Source organism: Pseudorasbora parva, chromosome 12, assembly GCF_024679245.1.
Source record: "Pseudorasbora parva isolate DD20220531a chromosome 12, ASM2467924v1, whole genome shotgun sequence".
In the NCBI taxonomy this organism is placed as follows: domain Eukaryota; kingdom Metazoa; phylum Chordata; class Actinopteri; order Cypriniformes; family Gobionidae; genus Pseudorasbora; species Pseudorasbora parva.
In genome coordinates, this window is record NC_090183.1 from 23,879,355 (window position 1) to 23,899,465 (window position 20,111).

At 36.4% G+C, this 20,111-nt stretch overlaps 2 protein-coding genes across 2 annotated transcripts in view; one reads left to right on the forward strand and one right to left on the reverse strand.

The window, feature by feature from the left end:
• The window catches only part of sec16b (SEC16 homolog B, endoplasmic reticulum export factor), a 98,369-nt gene that overhangs the window by 17,988 nt on the left and 60,270 nt on the right, over window positions 1-20,111 (reverse strand). The window lies entirely within an intron of this gene.
• glulb (glutamate-ammonia ligase (glutamine synthase) b) lies at window positions 3,608-6,598 on the forward strand. Its single transcript, XM_067459534.1, has 7 exons — window positions 3,608-3,745; window positions 4,374-4,557; window positions 4,757-4,918; window positions 5,018-5,164; window positions 5,251-5,378; window positions 5,483-5,682; window positions 5,764-6,598. The coding sequence occupies exons 2-7, from the start codon at window positions 4,392-4,394 to the stop codon at window positions 6,077-6,079; spliced, it is 1,119 nt and encodes a 372-aa protein (XP_067315635.1). The 5' UTR covers window positions 3,608-3,745; window positions 4,374-4,391; the 3' UTR covers window positions 6,080-6,598.

Here is a 20,111-nt window from a genome sequence, read left to right on the forward strand (position 1 = left end):
TGCATGTGAACGAGATAGAGAGAAAGTGCGCGCGCAGGGGGTGGGAGCCATGTAAATGTGTTATTACGGTAGGGCCTATTATGTACTACCTGCTGAATTCAATAAGTCACAATGCAATAACAAGTTAATCAAACTCTTTAGTTTATTAAAAAAAAAAGGCATCCAGTATAACGATAAACATCTATGGAAATGTTAACAAGTAGTTCAGGTATCTTTCATTTAGTGCAGCTTTCACCGTAAATGCTGGATCTCATGTGTTGCCTCAATTTCATTAGAAAGCTGGAAATAAATAAAGCGTAGACTATAGCGACACCGTGTGGGCATATCACTCAATTGTTTGACCTCCTTCGTGTTGTCCTGTCCCTTGTCAAAAAAAATCCGAAATTATTCCAATAAGACACCTAGGATTCCGTTTAGAATTTCCGTTCTGTTCCAAAATATGTCATAGGGTTCCTTTAGAAATAGTGTAATGGGATAGGATATTTAAACACACTGTCCAATAAGATTCTATAAATCACATAAGATCCTACTGGAACTTACATTCCAATCGTTTTTTTTTTTTTTTTTTTTTTTTGTTTGTTTTTTTTGACAAGGGGTCAATTACAATATATTGAAATAAAAACATCACTCCAACATTATTTTTAATATCTATTAACTAACTAAATAACTTATTATTAATAATAATATTTAGTAGACCTAGTAGTAGTAGTAGTAGTAGTAGTAGTAGTAGTAGTAGTAGTATTTAGTGTAATGTGTCACACTTGACTTGAGCCCCTCCTTTAGAAACAGGCAAGAAAATGTTTATCCCTACCAAGCTGTGCAACTAAAGGATTACGTGTGAACTCTTCAAATGTGTTTTCATTGTCATTGCTAAATGAAATGAAATAAATATTGTTAATTACAGAATATGCCTTGTGACTCCTCTTATTTGTAAGAAAAGTGGCATAACATATGTTGTTGTTTTAGCGATACCCGCTCCAAATACACTTTTTGCTACTGATATGACTACAGTATTCATATCATGTAAATGTATGTGATGTTAAACATTAAAAAATGTTCGTTTATCCATCCAGCTCCAATCCGTTTCTCCAGGGTCATGCTGAATGGTGAATGACGAGTCCATCACAGGACCCGGAGGAAACCCATGCCAACACAGGGTAAATTCCATAGAGAAAGGTCTACTTGAACCAAGAACCTTTTTTGCTTCGAGGCAACAGAACAGGGCCACCAACTGAGCCTCTATAATATATTTTAATAATTATGTGTAATACTTTTAAATAAACAAAAATAAGCTTAAATTGCTAATTTAATAGAGAACTACAAGCATTCATAATGGAGAGATGCTCTACACTGTAAAAAATATTTAAAAAATAAGTTACCTGCATGGTTGCCTTCAAATTTTGAGTTCATTGAAATAAAATAAAAAATTGCGTTAATACAATTAACATTTTTGAGAAGTGACAACCTTTATTTGTAATGAAATATAACTGTAAAACATGCCAATTTTTGCCATTTCCATGATTTATAACATTTTTTATGTGTTTCAGATACAATAATATTTTGAGTTTCTATTAAACCAATTTACTTCATTGTATCAACTTAAATTTTTAATTTCAATAAACTCCAAATTTGAATGCAACCAGGTTACTTTAAAATACATTTCATCATGGGGCATTTCTAACTAAACACAGTTGACTCATATTAAACCTGTAGATCTGGACTAGAATCTTTTTTTTTCTTTATTTAAATTTTTTTACAAAAATCTAGACAGAATAGCTTCATTTCGAAACCATAGTGCCACATGTCATACTCGGTCATGACCGAGTTCAAATACACCATATTGGCAAAAGTATTGGGACACCCCTCCAAATCATTGAATTCAGGTGTTCCAATCACGTCCATGGCCATGAGGTGTATAAAATCAAGCACCTAGGCATGCAGACTGCTTCACAAACATTTGTGAAAGAATGGGTCCCTCTCAGAAGCTCAGTGAATTCAAGCATGAGACCAAGGTTGCCCCCTGTGCAAAAAGTCCATTAGTGAAATTTCCTCACTACTCAATATTCCACAGTCAACTGTTAGTGGTATTATAACAAAGTGGAAGAAATTGGGAACAACAGCAACTCAGCCACGAAGTGGTAGGCCACGTAACATCACAGAGCGGGGTCAGCGCATGCTGAAGTGCACAGTTTGCAGAAGTCGCCAACTTTCTACAGAGTCAGAGCTACAGACCTCCAAACTTGTGTCAAACATGTGGTCTTCATATTAGCTTAAGAACAGTGTGAGAGTTTCATGGAATGGTTTTCCATGGCTGAGCAGCTGACCAAGTGCAATGCAAGCCGGGTGCAGTTGTGTAAAGTACGCCGCCAGCTGGACTCTAGAGCAGTAAAGACGTGTTCTCTGGAGTGACAAATCACGCTTCTGTCTGGCAATCCGATGGACGAATCTAGGTTTGGTGGTTGCCAAGAGATCGGTACTAGCCTGACTGCATTGTGCCAAGTGTAAAGTTTGGTGGGGGGATTATTTCAATATCCTACCCCAAATTAAATTACTATAAAGTAAAACATTAAAACAAACAAATGAAACCTTAAGCATCCCGAGTATGCTCAATCAAAACTCTTTGTATATTGGTATTGTCAGTATATTGATAACCAACAATTTTGATGCATTCAGTCCTCAAGAACAAACAGCAAACAACACTAACTCGTTTTCCCCCCAACTGACATGTCTTTAGTTTCATAATATGGTCTATTTTACACACTTAGAACAAAGAGTCATACAATGTATCAGATATTCACATAATTAAATTTAAACTATTATATAATATGTGTTCATACTCTCTTCATCCAATTGCTTTCAGATGCATGTCAGATATGTCAGATAACTACCACTTCCACTTAAATATAATTTTCAGAGACTTTGTTGAGCCAATAAAATAATAATAAACACTGTTGATCAAAACTCAAATAGTAGGCTATATAGTAAAAAGAGCTATAGGCTATACAAAACCTGTGAAATAAAGTGTTGTCCAAAAGTCTGAGACCAATGAAAATGGTTTTCTAATTACTGTTTATATGAGATATATTGGCCTAAATGTTTGGCCTTTCATGTGATGCCCCTGTTATTCAATTGACCAAATAAAGGACCTGATTTTTTACCTTTATGCAGTAAGTGTAGCCTATTTATTTAATTAATGTATGTTTTGTTGTGCGTGCGTGGGTGTGCTAGTTTAGTAGGTTAGTTAAGTGTAGTAACACTTTTTCAGCTGTGCGGGTCTTGATGTTTCCACAACGCCACCAGAGTGTGTGATAGACCAAGTGTTTGGTTTAGCCAGTTTTTTTTTTTTTTTTTAATCAACAGTTTACTGGCAGCAGCATCCGTGTCTTTGTCAGTAGACGGACGTATATGTTCAACCATGTATTAAAAGGTTATGTAAAATGATTTACATCAACAGAACATTTATGTTCTTTGTCTAAGAAAGACTATCCTGAAAAACGTGGGGATGTCCCGCCCATTTTCAATGTCGTCCAATGAAATTATCTTTTATTATGACGACGCATAGACAGGCGCAAATCACGTTTTCCTTTATCCAATCAGCAACGAAAGGATCAGAAACCCACTTTAAAAGTTCGGCCAAAGCAAAAGCTGTTTGTTAGGAGGATGAGAGACAAACAGACAGGAATCTTTTTAAAAACCCTTTGGAACTACAGGCACTCCTATAGTGACTATTTATACTCGCTGATAGGTATGTATCGTGAATAATCAAAACGTATTGTAGCAGTACATATTCTGGTTTTGGCTGTTTTAATATCAAGAGTAACTTTAAATGATACGTTAAATGATGATTTAGTGTTAAATTGAGATTCGTAGATTCTTAAGATTTAATTGTGTTATCCAGGACTGCTTTGAATGTAACTTTTAAATTGCTTTGATGCCATCACAGCAATATGTTGCATCAGTTTTATTATGCCAGGCATTGAAATGGCCTAGTTGAACATTATTTGTTTTCTACCGATTAATTTCTCCCCCCTGAACCTTATTAACGTTACATTGTGTAGTTAATGGTAACTGCGTTCTTTTCGTTTTAACTCATAAACATTATGACCATATTAACTTCAGTGAATTGACGATAAGACGCTCGCTCTCGTGGTAACGTTACTCTTTTGTCTGACTTGGATTGCGTGATGACTGACTGGTTTAACCGGCCACGTTGTTTCTGATAATAGGAATTTATATGTGAGCTCTTTCAGTAACTTATGTGTGAGAGAGATTTGATATGGTGAAGTCGGGGTGATTGGGATTTTTATTTTATTTTTATTGTTGAAAAAAAAAAAAAATACGAGTTGTGTATTTACAGCGTTGTCTCCTAACAGGTTTGATATAGCACCACCATGGCCACTTCAGCCAGTTCCAAGCTGAGCAAAGCTGTGAAACAGCAGTACATGGACCTCCCTCAGGGAGACCATGTCCAGGCTATGTACATCTGGATTGATGGAACCGGGGAGGGCTTGAGATGCAAGACCAGGACTCTAGATTCAGAACCTAAGGCCGTTGAAGGTAGTTATTGTCAATTCAGATAATCTTTTATGTGTCTCTTAAAAAAAAAAAGCTTTTTGTTTTTCTGAAACACTACGGTGTTGAAAAAAGTCTTTGTATTGTCTCTCTCTGTAGAGCTTCCTGAATGGAAGTTTAACAGTGAAACAGTGTTGGAAAAAGTATGAGTATTTGTATTGTGTGTGTGTGTCTCTCTCTGTAGAGCTTCCTGAATGGAACTTTGATGGCTCTAGCACATATCAGTCTGAGGGGTCCAACAGTGACATGTACTTGATACCCCAAGCCATGTTCAGAGACCCTTTCAGAAAGGATCCCAACAAACTGGTTCTGTGTGACGTTCTCAAATACAACCGCAAACCTGCTGGTGAGTAAATTGATACCATAATTGGTCTTCGATAACTTGTTATACCGTATGATATCACATTTGATGGTTGCATTAATGTTTTTTGTGTTTCTCCTTAAGAAACCAATCTTCGTCAGCTGTGTAAAAAGATCATGGATATGGTGCAGAACCAACATCCTTGGTTTGGAATGGAACAGGAGTACACTATTCTTGGCACAGATGGTCATCCATTTGGTTGGCCCTCCAATGGCTTCCCTGGACCTCAAGGTACATGTCATCTATGGATAGTTTCGGAAGTTTTTTTGTTTGCAGGAAGACTCCTGTTTATTTAAGGAAATGATTTGTATGATTAGGTCCGTACTACTGTGGTGTGGGAGCTGATAAGGCCTATGGAAGAGATGTTGTGGAAGCCCATTATAGAGCCTGTTTGTATGCTGGAGTAAAAATCTGCGGCACTAATGCTGAAGTCATGCCTGCACAGGTAAAGTTTTCCCACTGGGCTGAGACAATGAGCAGCATGTTTGTACATTTAGTTTTCAATCCAATATAGAAATGAGTTGCTGAAGATGTGTCTTTGTTCTTCAGTGGGAATTCCAAGTTGGCCCTTGTGAGGGAATTGAGATGGGAGACCATTTGTGGATCGCCCGCTTCCTTCTGCACAGGGTTTGTGAAGACTTCGGTGTTGTGGCCTCTTTTGACCCAAAGCCCATTCCAGGGAACTGGAATGGAGCTGGCTGCCACACCAACTTCAGCACCAAGGAGATGCGTGAGGAAGGGGGTTTGAAGTGAGTGTGTGAAAGAAAGACGTGCATCTTAAGATGTGAAATCAAATGTTTCGTTTGCTAATCAAATTTATTTCATTTTAGACACATTGAGGAATCAATTGAGAGGCTGGCCAAGAGACACCAGTACCATATCCGTGCCTATGATCCTAAAGGAGGGTTGGACAATGCCAGACGACTGACTGGCCATCACGAGACCTCCAACATCAACGAGTTCTCTGCTGGAGTGGCTAACCGTGGTGCTAGCATCCGAATTCCACGATCTGTTGGCCAAGAAATGAAGGGCTACTTTGAAGACCGCCGTCCTTCAGCCAACTGCGACCCGTACGCAGTCACTGAGGCTCTTATACGCACATGTCTGCTCAGCGAAGAGGGTGATGAGCCAATGACATACAAGTGAATACTGGACTGAAACGTCATTTAAGTAATCAAATCTGACGGCTTGTATTTTGTGTTCATTAGTCCATCTGAAATGAGGGATGACACTACATGGATTGCTTCGCTGTTAGTTGGTTGTGGAAATGCACATTGGGTCAGTGTATTCTGCTCGTTGGGTCAGTTTATTCTACAAATTTAGCTTTCTCGCTGCCAGTTTTTTTTATTTATAGATTTTTAGGTGATGATACCAGATTCTGACAGGAATCCTAGTTTTATAGAGATAAAAGTATGCGGCCAATATCACAACTACTAATTGGCCTTTATGACTAAAGCTGTTTTTGTACCGGTTTTAAGTATGTTCTACAAATCAACATAGTTTTTATAAACTAACTAGATTTGAATGCTTATTGTAGTCAATTTTTTTGTTTGTTCACCAGTTTTTAAGTTATAGTACTCACAGGGACCAAAATGAATTTTGTACTAATATGGCTCTGATTGTTACCTGTTCAAAGGTTTGTGCATTAAAACACCAAGAATTTTACTGTGTCTGTAGTTTTGTTTCTTTTCTTTTCCTCAGTCCTTCTTGACAGATTGGAGTACTGCATTGATGTAACTTTTGTAGGCTAGTCTGGAAGTTGGCATCACACTGTTTACCTTGACAAAAACCAATAATATTTTCTTTCCATTGCAGAAAATAAGCTCTATGACCAACAGAAGTTTGTTTCTTGCGTGTTTCATCACGAATCTTCAAAAATTAACATCTTCAGAATTTTAAGCCTAATGCTAAAATGTTTAAAAAAAAGTAAAATGCTAAATCGAAAAACTACACCAAGGTTGCAATGTCATCAAGTTTTCGAAAACTTGAGTCATTGATTAAATGTTTTCCCTAAAAGTTTGATTTGGAGTAGTTTGCTAGAGCGTGGTCATAAACACTAAGTGAGGAGCTGTTTAACTATTTTAGCATGACTGTCTTTAATGTCCCCAACAAGCTTGTTAGCAGCTACCCCATTCAAGAACTGTAAAAGCTTTAAAAAAATCTCAAGGGGTGGTTACTTATGTTTGTTACATACAATAAAATGTGACATTATATTGAGCTTTAACCAAAAACCCATTGATTTAAGGTTGACAGAACCAGAAGTGCTAAAATGATAACCTGTTGCTGGCTTTTGACCCAACAAAAACAACACCACCAACATCCCTGCAGTACTTTATGTTTTTAGGAGCTTTAATTATAAGCTATGGTAAATTGTTAGTCTTTAAAACAGTGGAGCGCTGAGTGTATGGAATAGTTATATATAAATAGTATTGATGGAAAAACTGGTGTGGAGTCAGACCAATCAGTATTTTTGTAATGTCCAATTATGGATGGTTAAAGGGTAATTGTGCAAAAGAGCCATAACAAAAACAGGAGCAACATGGATCACCCTGACAAACAAACTGACAAAAAATATTTTTTATTTGACTGTGCTGGAAAGCCATTTTGGATTGTTCCACCTCATATGAATCCCAGATTTACTTAAGTGCTTGTTCAGTAAAAACAGGCAGTATGCAGATTCTTTCTTCTTTGTGAAGAAAGAAGTCAAGACTTTAATGTTTTTATTCCTAGAAATGCAATTATAGGTTTTAAAGAATCCATGTTTTATGCACAGCAATGTTTTGTTGTCAACAGTTCTCAGAAGGTAACAAGGATACATAGGTTTGGAAATATTAAGGAAATCATTTTTATGAGCCTGCAACTGTTTTGTATGTCTTCATACTTTCCACCTAGTGGAAGTAAAACAGACAGCGTTGTTTGGTATGCAAAAGAGTTAGATTTGCCCCCTTGCCTGTAAATACAGTACAGGTATATGTATATAGAAATAAGAACTCCCTAACCTTTTACCATGTGAGAAATTGTTTTAGCTATATCTGGTGCTGATTTTTTTTTTTTACTTCATTGGAATAGTGCAAAACTTAGTAAAGGTTTTGTCTATATGGACACGCACAAAACATGGACATGGTTTGAAAAGGTTAAAAGGTCCTGGGAAAAATAGGCACACTTGTACTGTTTGTGGAAACAAACGACTGCATTGGAAAATAAAGGTAATCAAATTTCATCTAGTGGAAATGTTTGGTACTGCATTCAAACAAAATCTTACTGAAAGCAAAGTACGTTTTTTTGAGATATCAACCTCAAATTTTGACAACTTTATTTTCTCACAGCTTCAGAGTAAAACATGTTTTGGAATATATATATATATATATATATATATATATATATATATATATATATATATATATATATATATATATATATATATATATATATATATATATATATATATATATATATATATATATATATATATATATATATATAATATAAATGTAATTTAAAATAATTAAAATATTATTTTATGCATTTTTAATAAATTATGAATGTAAACATAAATTCAACTTCTTTAAAAAAAAATTCAACACTTTTTACTTCAGCAATAATCTGGAAAGTGTCTTCTTTAAAAAGAGAAGAAACATATGTGCTGCAAGTCATTTAAGGTTAAGTTTTCAGGTCTATGCTCAAAAAGTGATCAACAGGTAATAAGTGAATATTATCTATCTATCACAATAAATTACCCTAAAAATCGAAACTATTAAAAAAAACATAATTAAAACTAAAATAATTATTTTAATTTAAATAATAACAATAAAAAAATCTGTAATTTTTGTAGCACCAGAGGGTTAGGATTTTGACAGTGATTTGGCAGATAAAACAGAAACACCCAGGCTTTATATACATGTGTTCTAGTCCCTGTTTTAATTAACTGGCCATAACCCTTCCAACTGAGTTCACTGGAACTGAACAACTTCAAATTTGCAGGAAATGTGTAATACTGTTGTTCCATTAAACAAACAAATTAGAGTAAAAAAAGAAGGTGACTAATGACTTAAACCAAATGTTCTTAAGAAACATTTGTGAATGTACACAGCTGCACATCACTCAAGTTCTAACCAAATAAAGTTCTTTCACACAAACATGGCAACATTCTGGGAAGACAATGTTCCAACAATATTCAGATAGTAAAACAAAGAGAACCACTACAGCCACATCACAAATTAGTATTTTCTCAAGGATGGGAAATGATACAATTTTGGCTTGCTCAGTTAAGGACAATCAGCATTGTAAAAAGCGCTATATAAAAAAAGGGTGACTTTGCAAATCACATTATGAATTTATTTTCCCTTGAGTCATACATCTTTAAAGGAACAGTTCACCCAAAAAATGAAAATTACCCCATGATTTGCTCACCCATTCTTCTTTCAGACAAAGAAAATCAGATTTAGCTAAAAATGTCCTGGCTAATCCAATGTTTATAATGGCAGTGAATAGGAGCCAAAATATAAAACCCAAAAAAGTGCATCCATAAGGCCTTTATAAAGGCCTTTGTAGATTACTTTTATACTGATGGATGCGCTTTATTGGCATTCAAATTTTGGACTCCCATTCACTGCCATTATAAAGCTTGGAATAGCCAGGATATTTGTCAATATAACTCCTATTCTTCTGAAAGAAGAATGCCATATACATCTGGCTTGAGGGTGAGTAAATCATGGGGTAATTTTCATTTTTGGGTGAGCTATCCCTTTAATGGTAATATTTTATTTTCATAAACATTGACAGATACTAAAGGCCTCCCACAATCCATTGACCATCAGATGCACACAGAACTGGAAAGCAGTTGTAAATTCCAATAGATTAGAACGAAACTGGACTAAAGTTTGCAGAGGCTGTATGTATAAATTGTTTAAAAGACAATCAAGGTCCAAAAAGACAAACGTAAGGCTTTTTGACCCCAGTTATAGTTTTGTGTTACAGTTTCAAACTCCAAAATAAATGGAAATATCTGAAATCAGTGCTCCAAACAAGCGGAGATTCCAATATCATCATATTTGTGTAACGTGTAAACAAGTGATTACAAAACAAAACTGACATACATTCAGGCAAGAGTCAACTTTATAATTAAAGATATGAACCAAAACCAGAGACTATATAGCTCAGACAGGAAACTTGTATTACAATGAATGAAAGTAATTGGAGTGCCCAATATGGCAGCTCCAGTAAAGGACAACCCGCCTTCCAAATGAAACAGACAATTGGAATTCGGCAAAGTCACTGCTTGTTCTTTAGGATGGTTCTGGCGGTTTGATGACATCATCACTGCAGATGCTGTTGTTTTGAAATGTCAGCATTTCCCCCTTCAACTGGATAAGGTTTGGACTTGTAGCACAGTCTTGTATTCCTAAGATGGCCACCAAGTGAACTTCATTGTGTTGTCAGGAAGAGTACTTTCCATAAATGTCAGGTCAAGGCAAACTGTCATCTGGAGCAAGTTGTCATGTGTTTTATATGTTGTAAATCATATATGCAGATATACAGTAGTGGCATTTGTTAGTAGTGGAATTAGTTTTTAATGACCAAAGAAATTGTATTAAACCATTTAAATATAGTGTGCAACAACTTCAAACCATATCTACCGTAAGTAAATAAATATGGGGGACAACCAAAACACTGAGAATATATTTAGGAAAAACAGGCAAACTACAACACTAGCTAAAAAGCTTTAAAAAAAATAAAAAAAATACTTACACAGACTACAACACAATCAGTTATTAGAATTTGTTTGGATCTCTCTTAATTTGTGCATGTGTTCAAAATTTCTTAGTGTGTCATCCTGGTCAAAAATTATGTCCACACAATTTGGCATGTTTTATTGCAGTATGACAAATAAAACCATTGACTGTAAGCACTACTGGTGTGTCCAAGCTGGTAAATGTTTATGCTTTATTCATAATATTTTTTTGATTCATTGTTCTTTATTATTATTATTTAGCATGTTCTTTATTTTATTTAGCATGTTCTTGAATTTTTATCATTATATATATATATATATATATATATATATATATATATATATATATATATATATATATATATATATATATATATATATATATATATATATATATATATATATATATATATATATATATAATGATAAAAATTCAACTTTCATATACAGTGCCCTCCACAATTATTGGCACCCCTGTTTAAGATGTGGTCGTGGACTTCTAAAAATTCTCCCTTTTTTTAAAACAACATAAAACCCAAATGCAAAAAAAGAGAAAAATCCAACTTTTCATTTAAGTACATTACTTTGGTGGTAAAAAAAAAAAAAATCACACATTTAGAAAAAAAAAAAACTTGAAATCATGTGTCCCACAATTATTGGCACCCCTAACAATTCCTCTGAAAAATGTAATTTATTTTTTTCTAACTATATTTTCTGTAGTTGCTAAAGTTGCTTAGGGTATCTAGGAAATTTTAATTAGTAATTCATGAGTTCCTGCTTCCGTGGGGTATAAATATGATGTGACACAGAGGCCTAATTCTCTTACCCATTTGTCAACATGGCAAAGACAAGAAAACACACCATTCAAGAAAGGCAGATGTGTGTCGACCTTCATAAGTCAGGCAATGGCTACAAGAAAATAGCCACTCGCCTTAACTTATCTATAGTCAGAGGAATCATTAAGAAGTTTAAAACCACTAAACAGTGACAAACAAGGCTGGAAGAGGTCCTAAGTTTATCTTGCCACAACGCATAGTGAGGAAGATGGTAAGTGAAGTAAAAAAATGTCCTAAGCTCACTGTCACAGAATTGCATCAAAGAGTGGAATCTTGGGGTCACAAAGTCTCCAAAACAACCATCAGATGCTCTCTACATGCCAACAAGCTGTTTGGGAGGCATGTAAGGAAAAAGCCTTTTCTCACTAACACTCACAAGCATAAACGTCTGGAGTTTACTAAGCAGTACTGGGACTTCAACTGGGATCTTGTGCTTTGGTCAGATGAGACTAAGATTGAGCTTTTTGGCAACAGACACTCTAAGTGGGTCTGGCGTAAAACAAAAGATTAGTATGCCGAAAAGCACCTCATGCCCACCGTGAAGTATGGTGGAGGATCTGTGATGCTGTGGGCCTGTTTCTCTTCCAAAGGCCCTGGGAACCTTGTTAGGGTGCATGGCATTATGAATGCTTTCAACTACCAGGACATTTTAAATAAAAACCTGATAGCCTCTGCCAGAAAGCTGAAGATGGGTCGTCATCACTAGGATAATGACCCAAAACATGTGGCAAAATCTACACAAAAATGGTTCATCTTAGTCCCCAGACCTCAACCCAATCGAAAACCTGTGGGGCGAGCTAAAGAAGAGAGTGCATGAGAGAGGACCCATGACACTATGATCTAGAAAGATTGTGCAAAGAAGAATAGTCAAAGATCCCTCTCTCTGTGTTCTCCAATCTTGTGAAATGTTGTAGGAGAAGATTAAATGATCTCTTGTTGGCAAAAGGGGGTGGAACAATGTATTAACATCAGGGGTGCCAATAATTGTGGGACACATGATTTCAAGGTTTTTTTTTCTTTCCAAATCTGTGATTTTTTTTAACACCAAAGTAATGTACTTAAACGAAAGGTAGGATTTTTCTCTTTTTTTGCATTTGGGTTCTATGTTGTTTAAAAAAAAAGGAGAATTTTTAGAAGTCCGCGACCACATCTTTAACAGGGGTGCCAATAATTGTGGAGGGCACTGTATTTTAGATTCATTGCACCCCAACTGAAATATGTCAGGTCTTTTATTGTTTTAATACTGAAGATTTTGGCATACAGCTCATGAAAACCCAAAATTCCTGTCTCAAAACATTAGCATATCATGAAAAGGTTCTCTAAACGAGCTATTAACCTAATCATCTGAATGAACTAATTAACTCTAAACACCTGCAAAAGAATCCTGAGGCTTTTAAAAACTCCCAGCCTGGTTCATTACTCAAAACTGCAATCATGGGTAAGACTGCTGACCCGACTGCTGTCCAGAAGGCCATCATTGACACCCTCAAGCGAGAGGTTAAGACACAGAAAGAAATTTCTGAACGAATAGGCTGTTCCCAGAGTGCTGTATCAAGGCACCTCAGTGGGAAGTCTGTTGGAAGAAAAAAGTGTGGCAAAAAAAAGATGCACAACGAGAAAAGGTGACGGACCCTGAGGAAGATTGTGGAGAAGGACCAATTCCAGACCTTGGGGGATCTGCGGAAGCAGTGGACTGAGTCTGGAGTAGAAACATCCAGAGCCACCGTGCACAGTCATGTACAGGAAATGGGATACAGGTGCCGCATTCCCCAGGTCAAGCCACTTTTGGGCTACAGAGAAACAGCACTGGACTGTTGCTCAGTGGTCCAAAGTACTTTTTTCAGATGAAAGCAAATTTTTCATGTCATTCGGAAATCAAGGTGCCAGAGTCTGGAGGAAGACTGGGGAGAAGGAAATGCCAAAATGCCTGAAGTCCAGTGTCAAGTGCCCACAGTCAGTGATGGTCTGGGGTGCCATGTCAGCTGCTGGTGTTAGTCCACTGTGTTTTATCAAGTGCAGGGTCAATGCAGATAGCTATCAGGAGATTTTGGAGCACTTCATGCTTCCATCTGCTGAAAAGCTTTATGGAGATGAAGATTTGGTTTTTCAGCACGACCTGGCACCTGCTCACAGTGCCAAAACCACTGGTAAATGGTTTACTGACCATGATATTATTGTGCTCAATTGGCCTGCCAACTCTCCTGACCTGAACCCCATAGAGAATCTGTGGGATATTGTGAAGAGAAAGTTGAGAGACGCAAGGCCCAACACTCTGGATGAGCTTAAGGCCGCTATCGAAGCATCCTGGGCCTCCATAACACCTCAGCAGTGCCACAGGCTGATCGCCTCCATGCCACGCCGCATTAAAGCAGTCATTTCTGCAAAAAGGATTCCCGACCAAGTATTGAGTGCATAACTGAACATAATTATTTAAAGGTTTACTTTTTTGTATTAAAAACCCTTTTCATTTATTGGTCGGATGAAATGTGCAAATTTTTTGAGATAGGAATTTTGGGTTTTCATGAGCTGTATGCCAAAATCATCAGTATTAAAACAATAAAAGACCTGAAATATTTCAGTTGGTGTGCAATTAATCTAAAATATATGAAAGTTTAATTTTTATCATTACATTATGGAAAATAATGAACTTTATCACAATATGCTTATTTTTTGAGAAGGACCTGTATGTATATATATATATATATATATATATATATATATATATATATATATATATATATATATATATATATATATATATATATATATAATTAAAGGGGTGGTTGCATGCAATTTCACTTTTTTAACTTTAGTTAGTGTCTAATGTTGCTGCTTGAGCATAAATAGTATCTGCAAAGTTAAAGGTCTGAAAGTTCAAAGCAAACAAGAGATATATATACATATATATTATTTAGCATGTTCTTGATTTCTTTAAAGGAGTGGCTCTGTGGGTTTTTTCTAAGCTTGGTTGTGTTTATGGGGCGCAGCATAACATGTCTTAATACTCTTTTTTTCTAAATGCTATATTTTTCTTATATTTTACCTTTATTCCACACCGCTGTCTCCACTGTCCTTTGAATAATTCGTTTGCTTCCTGTTTCTATGAAGCCCATTCCTCCGAAAAACCCAATGGTCTTTGATTGGTTAGATGGCCAAATGTAGTTTCATGTCTTTTCATTGGCTAAAGTGCCAAGCACAGGTTGTCCGGAAACGCCACGCCCCTTACCATTACGGGCAGAAGTCACATCTGCGGTGACTAGCAAGTGTTTATGTTGCACCAACCCAGAAAGAAGTTTGTTGTAGTCCAAACTGGCCGTTTTTAAATTTAAAAGGCAATATCTTAAAGGGGGGGTGAAATGCTGTTTCATGCATACTGATCTTTTTACACTGTTAAAGACTTGGAATCCCATACTAAACATAGACAAAGTTTCAAAAGTTAAGGTGGACGTTTGATGGGAGTATTTCTTTGTCAAAAATACTACTTCCGGTTAGTCATAAGTTTCGGCAAGTTTTTTGAGATCATGCGTCCCCTTTGACGTTAACGGGGGCGGAATTTCCTTGTATGGGCCTTACGGACAATTCTACCGGAAGCGCGTGAGAGAGAGCGAAAGCAACAGGCTACGCCCATCAAAGCGCTGGCTTGTAGGATGCTAAACAGGTAACATAACAATGTGCTAAACATAACAATGTCACTAAAAAAGTGCGTTTTTGGTTGCCAGACCAAGACAGTCCTGCACAGATTCCCCAAAACCCCGCGTTAAGGCAACAGTGGATGTAATTTGCTTTTCCGGATCAGCAACTGAGTTGCGCGAATGTTTATATCTGTTCGCTGCATTTCGGTGCCGACTGTTTCATAAACAAGGCCCAGCTCGACACAGGATTTTCCCGATCGCCTAATGCTGAAGGATGGAGCAGTCCCAACGATAAAGGTCCTAACGTTAGAACCGCAGGCTGTGAGTAAGAGTGCTTCAAATGTCTGTGTTTTTTGCCTATGCTCATCAAGTAGCCCAAACATGATCACGTATAGTTAATTGATCAATGGAGCATGCGATGTGTAGTGCGTGTACATTTGTTTAGCTGGCCACTATATGTGTAACTTTATGTTTGTGTATTGTAAAAGCACTCCAAACAACAATACACAAAGAGTGGGGAAATATGTTGAACTAAATAAGCGCGCTTCTTCATTCAAATGCGCTACTATTCCGTGTCTTTCTATGTAAACACTAACTAATCCTGCTGTGCAAAACCGGTCCGCTTACTGTCTACACAAACCACGCGTAAACACACAAACACACGTGCACAACTGCACTTCCCACATGTACACCTTCAAAGACAAAAATACGACGATATAATTCAAGTATAAATATGTAAATAACACAAGTCGCTAAGCATATTATATAGTTAGTGTATAACTTGTACCGTAGTGTATAGAGACGTCCTGCTCTAGTCGTTTTTGCTGCTGCTCCTGTTCAACTGCAGCCTCTGGGTCTGATTCCGGATCATAGATGTATGGCTGTATCTGATTAAAAGCCATATTTTTATTTTGAATAAAGTTTTTTTCCCGCTGTTAGGGATGACGCACTCGACTCAACACAATAGCAGCGCGCTGCTGCACACGTCATTATTTAGCTCCGCTCACACGACACGCCCCCACCCGCTCGGCTTTTTTCGGAAAGACTCGGAACAGCGCATCTTTCTTATATAATTATTAAAAAAATAAAGACTTTTCAGAGATATGCAGGATGCAATGCTACTCTGTAGGTACTCAAGATTGACATGACACTGACTGAAACTGAGTGTTTCACCCCCCCTTTAATAAATTGAAATGGCAATTTCTTTAGTTTGCATTGAACTTTCAGAGCTGTAACTTTGCAGATACTATTTATGCTCAAGCAGCAACATTTCTTCACATCAAGCTGCCTATCTATTGCAGATTCAGTCTTCCCAGCCTGGTGCAGGTCTACAATTTTGTTTGTGGTTTCCTTTGACAGCTCTTTGGTCTTGGCCATAGTGGAGTTTGGAGTCTGACTGTTTGAGTTTGTGTACAGGTGTCTTTTATACTAATAACGAGTTCAAACAGATGCCATTACAGGCAACGAGTGAAGGACAGAGGAATCTCTTAAAGAAGAAGTTACAGGTCTGTGAGAGCTAGAAATATTGCTTTTTTGTAGATGAAAACTTTTTTTAGTTATACCATACCTACTGTTAAGCATGGGGGTGAAAACATCATGCTTTGGGGTGTTTTTTTGAAAAGGGACCAGGATGACTGATCCGTGTAAAGGAAAGAATGAATGAAGCCAATGGGGCCAAGGACATTAAAGATGAAACGTGGCTGGGTCTTTCAGCATGACAATGATCCCAAACACACTGCCCGGGCAATGAAGGAATGGCTTCGTAAAAAGGATTTCTAGGTCCTGGAGTGGCCTAGCCAGTCTCCAGATCTCAACCCGAAATTTTTGGAAGGAGTTGAAAATCTGTGTTGCCCAGCGACAGCCCCAAAACATCACTGTCTAGAGGAGATCTGCATGGAGGAATGGGCCAAACTACCAGCAACAGTGTGTAAAAACCTTGTGGCGACTTACAGAAAACGTTTGACCTCTGTCATTGCTAACAAAGGGTATATAACAAAGTATTGACATTAACTTTTGTTATTGATCAAATACTTATTTTCCACCATAATTTGCAAATCAATTCTTTATAAAGCCGACAATGTGATTTCCTGGATTTGTTTTTATTTTATTTTTCCTTATTCTGTCTCTCATAGTTGAAGATTACCTATGATAAAAAAATTACAGTCCTCTCTCATCTTTTTAAGTGGGAAAACTTGCACAATTGGTGGTTGACTAAATACACTTTTGCCCCAATATCTTCTACTGTAATATGATATGTTTGATTATTTCTAAATGTAAGATCTTTGCTTTTGTGCTGTAAGATTGAGTAATGAACCTTTGTATCAAAAATGTTATCAGACATGGGTTAATGCAAGGTCTTAAAGGTGTCAAAACAATACCTTCTATATCTATTTTCCTCTATCTTCGGCATTCGAATTATCGCATTGCAGCAGCTATGGCATAATGTCTATCCTTCTTATTAGACCAAAACACAAGTTTAAGAGGACGAAAGTTTCCTGCATTTGTTGCTCTTATTTTGCTCTTCACTCTCTCTCCTTCTGCTCCTTCTGCCGCTTTGTTTCTTCTACCTCTTCTTTCATTCTGCACATATCTTACTTATTTTGGCTCATTCTTTCTCTATACTGATCTTTCACAATCTTCATCTGTTATATACAATACCTTGGATTTTATTATAAACTCTTATTTACTTAATTTACTTGTCTGTATAATTTTACATTTTAACATAATAAATCTGCTATTCCTTATTGGAATTTGCAATCAACTAGCAATATGCATACAAAATCTTGAACACATTTCTAAAATAATATTTGAACAAAGGCTAAAGATGCCACATTTTTGCATATGTAAATAATTATTGGTTGTTTTGTACTTTGTACTTTATACCTTTATCTATTTCATTTATCATTTTTTTAATGTACAGCTTGATTGTTTAATGTCAGGTTCCATTATAACAACTTCCATTTCCATTTTCCACTTTCTTTATAGCCAAGACTTTATGGTTGTATACACAAATTAACTTTTAAAAATCAGATACAACGCAGTAATAATCAGAATACATCACTATATACATTTATGACGTATTCTGGTTATTACTGCGTTGCATCTGATTTTTAAAAGTTACATAAAGTCTTGGCTACACAAATTAACTTTTGCTTCAACGTGGACAGAAGAGTAAACATGGGCCTCGAGCCTGGATCAGAACAATCTCACCAATCAGAGTTCAGTGTGCTTCATGCCCTGAATGAGTATCAAGCACTGATTGGGCTTATTAGAATTCTGTTCTCAGCAAATGACCGGAGTGCTGATCCATTTGCATGCATCTTTATACCCTGCAGGATTTGAATGATTATAGCATCTTCTGCGACTTAGTGTGACTTTTACTAATAAGTACTTGGTGGTTGTAAGCATCTGTGCAATGATAATTAAATATTGTGTTCCCCCTCCACAACCCCTCTCATGCGCATGCATAAACATTGACAACAATGAGCTAAAAGAGACAGTGGCAGGGCATGGCTGATTGGGACCATGTGCTGATCACATGCAGCATCAGTGAGAGCCATGTGGCGGAAATGCAATTACACTCTTCACCCTTCAACCAGGAATGCCATTCACTTGAGCACACACAAACAGACAATTCTTGCAGGACGGCGCTGGAACTGGAGTTTAAAGAGATTGTACACATCGAGAAAGAAGTTGCAAAAACTTAAAATATGAGTTGAATTGGTTAAAACGAACATAATTATACAGACCTATATCTATTTGTTCTATTTCTTACATTTTTGAAAAATGTATCTATAAACAGCTTTCAAATTATTTATGCATTACTGTGTTATCACCAATATTTCTACAACGACTGCATTACTAAAAGGATTAGCTCACCATAAAATAAAAATGACTCGCCCTCAACCCATCCATTGTATGTGACTTTCTTCTGATGAACACAATCAGAGTTATATTAATATCCTGATGTTTCCATGCTTTATAATGTCTGATGAGACTGACTCATCAAGACTGATGAGTTTGAAGCTCAAAAAAGGCCATCCATTCTAAACATACTCCACACATAATAAAGGCTTTCTGAAGCGAAACGTTGGGTTTTTATACGTTTACGTATAGTAATTTACTAATTACTTAGGCCCTATTTTAACCATGTGAGCGCATATTTTGAAGCACATGGCTCAGGTGCACAGGCATGTCTGAATCCACTTTTACTAAATTAATGACAAAAAAGGGTATAGTCTCTTAATTAGTAATGGGTGCATTTTAATGCGCTATAAACCAATCAGAGTTTCATCTCCCATTCCCTTTAAAGCCAGTTGCGCTTGCACCATGGCGGATTTGTAATTTACATGGCGGAATTTGCGAGGGGAAAGACTGAAGACTTCTCCAGAGAGGAATCCTTTTATTTTTAATATTTAAAAATGTTTGTGTGCTGCTGCGCATCCCTGTGTGTGTAATAAGCGGAATATATGCACATTGTGCGCCCAACTGTAGCCGCATATTACTAACGCACCCTTTAAATAACACAAATAATACTACGATTCGATTTCAGTTGCCTCAAAATAGGGTTAAAGCCCCACGAATAATTTACCCCCAGATATTCAATCTATTACTTCAATTAAGATGTTTAAACAAACTTTGTTCTTATTTTGTGATGACTGTACATGCTATCATTGAATGTGTCACTGTTTATATTTCTTTATAGATTTTTGGTTTATATTGTTTATTTACAAATAGATTCATTAATAAGAATATGGTTTTGTATACGTGTTATTATTTCAACTTGTGGTTCTATTTTTCAAGTAATGTTTGTTTTTTGGTTGGTTATATAAATGTATTGTAAATGTTGGTTTATAAATGTATTGTTAATTAGTATTCTGTTTTTGCTATTTAATGACTGTGTTCCACTATACGTTGGGACCCCCTCGAAAACAAGATGGTACATCTCAAGGGGTTAATCCTAATAAATACATTTCTCT

Bases quoted from the DNA above. Each gene is read 5' to 3' on its own strand.
- glulb (XM_067459534.1), top strand. From the start codon at position 4,392: ATGGCCACTTCAGCCAGTTCCAAGCTGAGCAAAGCTGTGAAACAGCAG. The intron at 4,558-4,756 runs GTAGTTATTGTC...CTCTCTCTGTAG, and splicing joins AGAACCTAAGGCCGTTGAAG to AGCTTCCTGAATGGAACTTT. The intron at 4,919-5,017 runs GTGAGTAAATTG...TTTCTCCTTAAG, and splicing joins ATACAACCGCAAACCTGCTG to AAACCAATCTTCGTCAGCTG.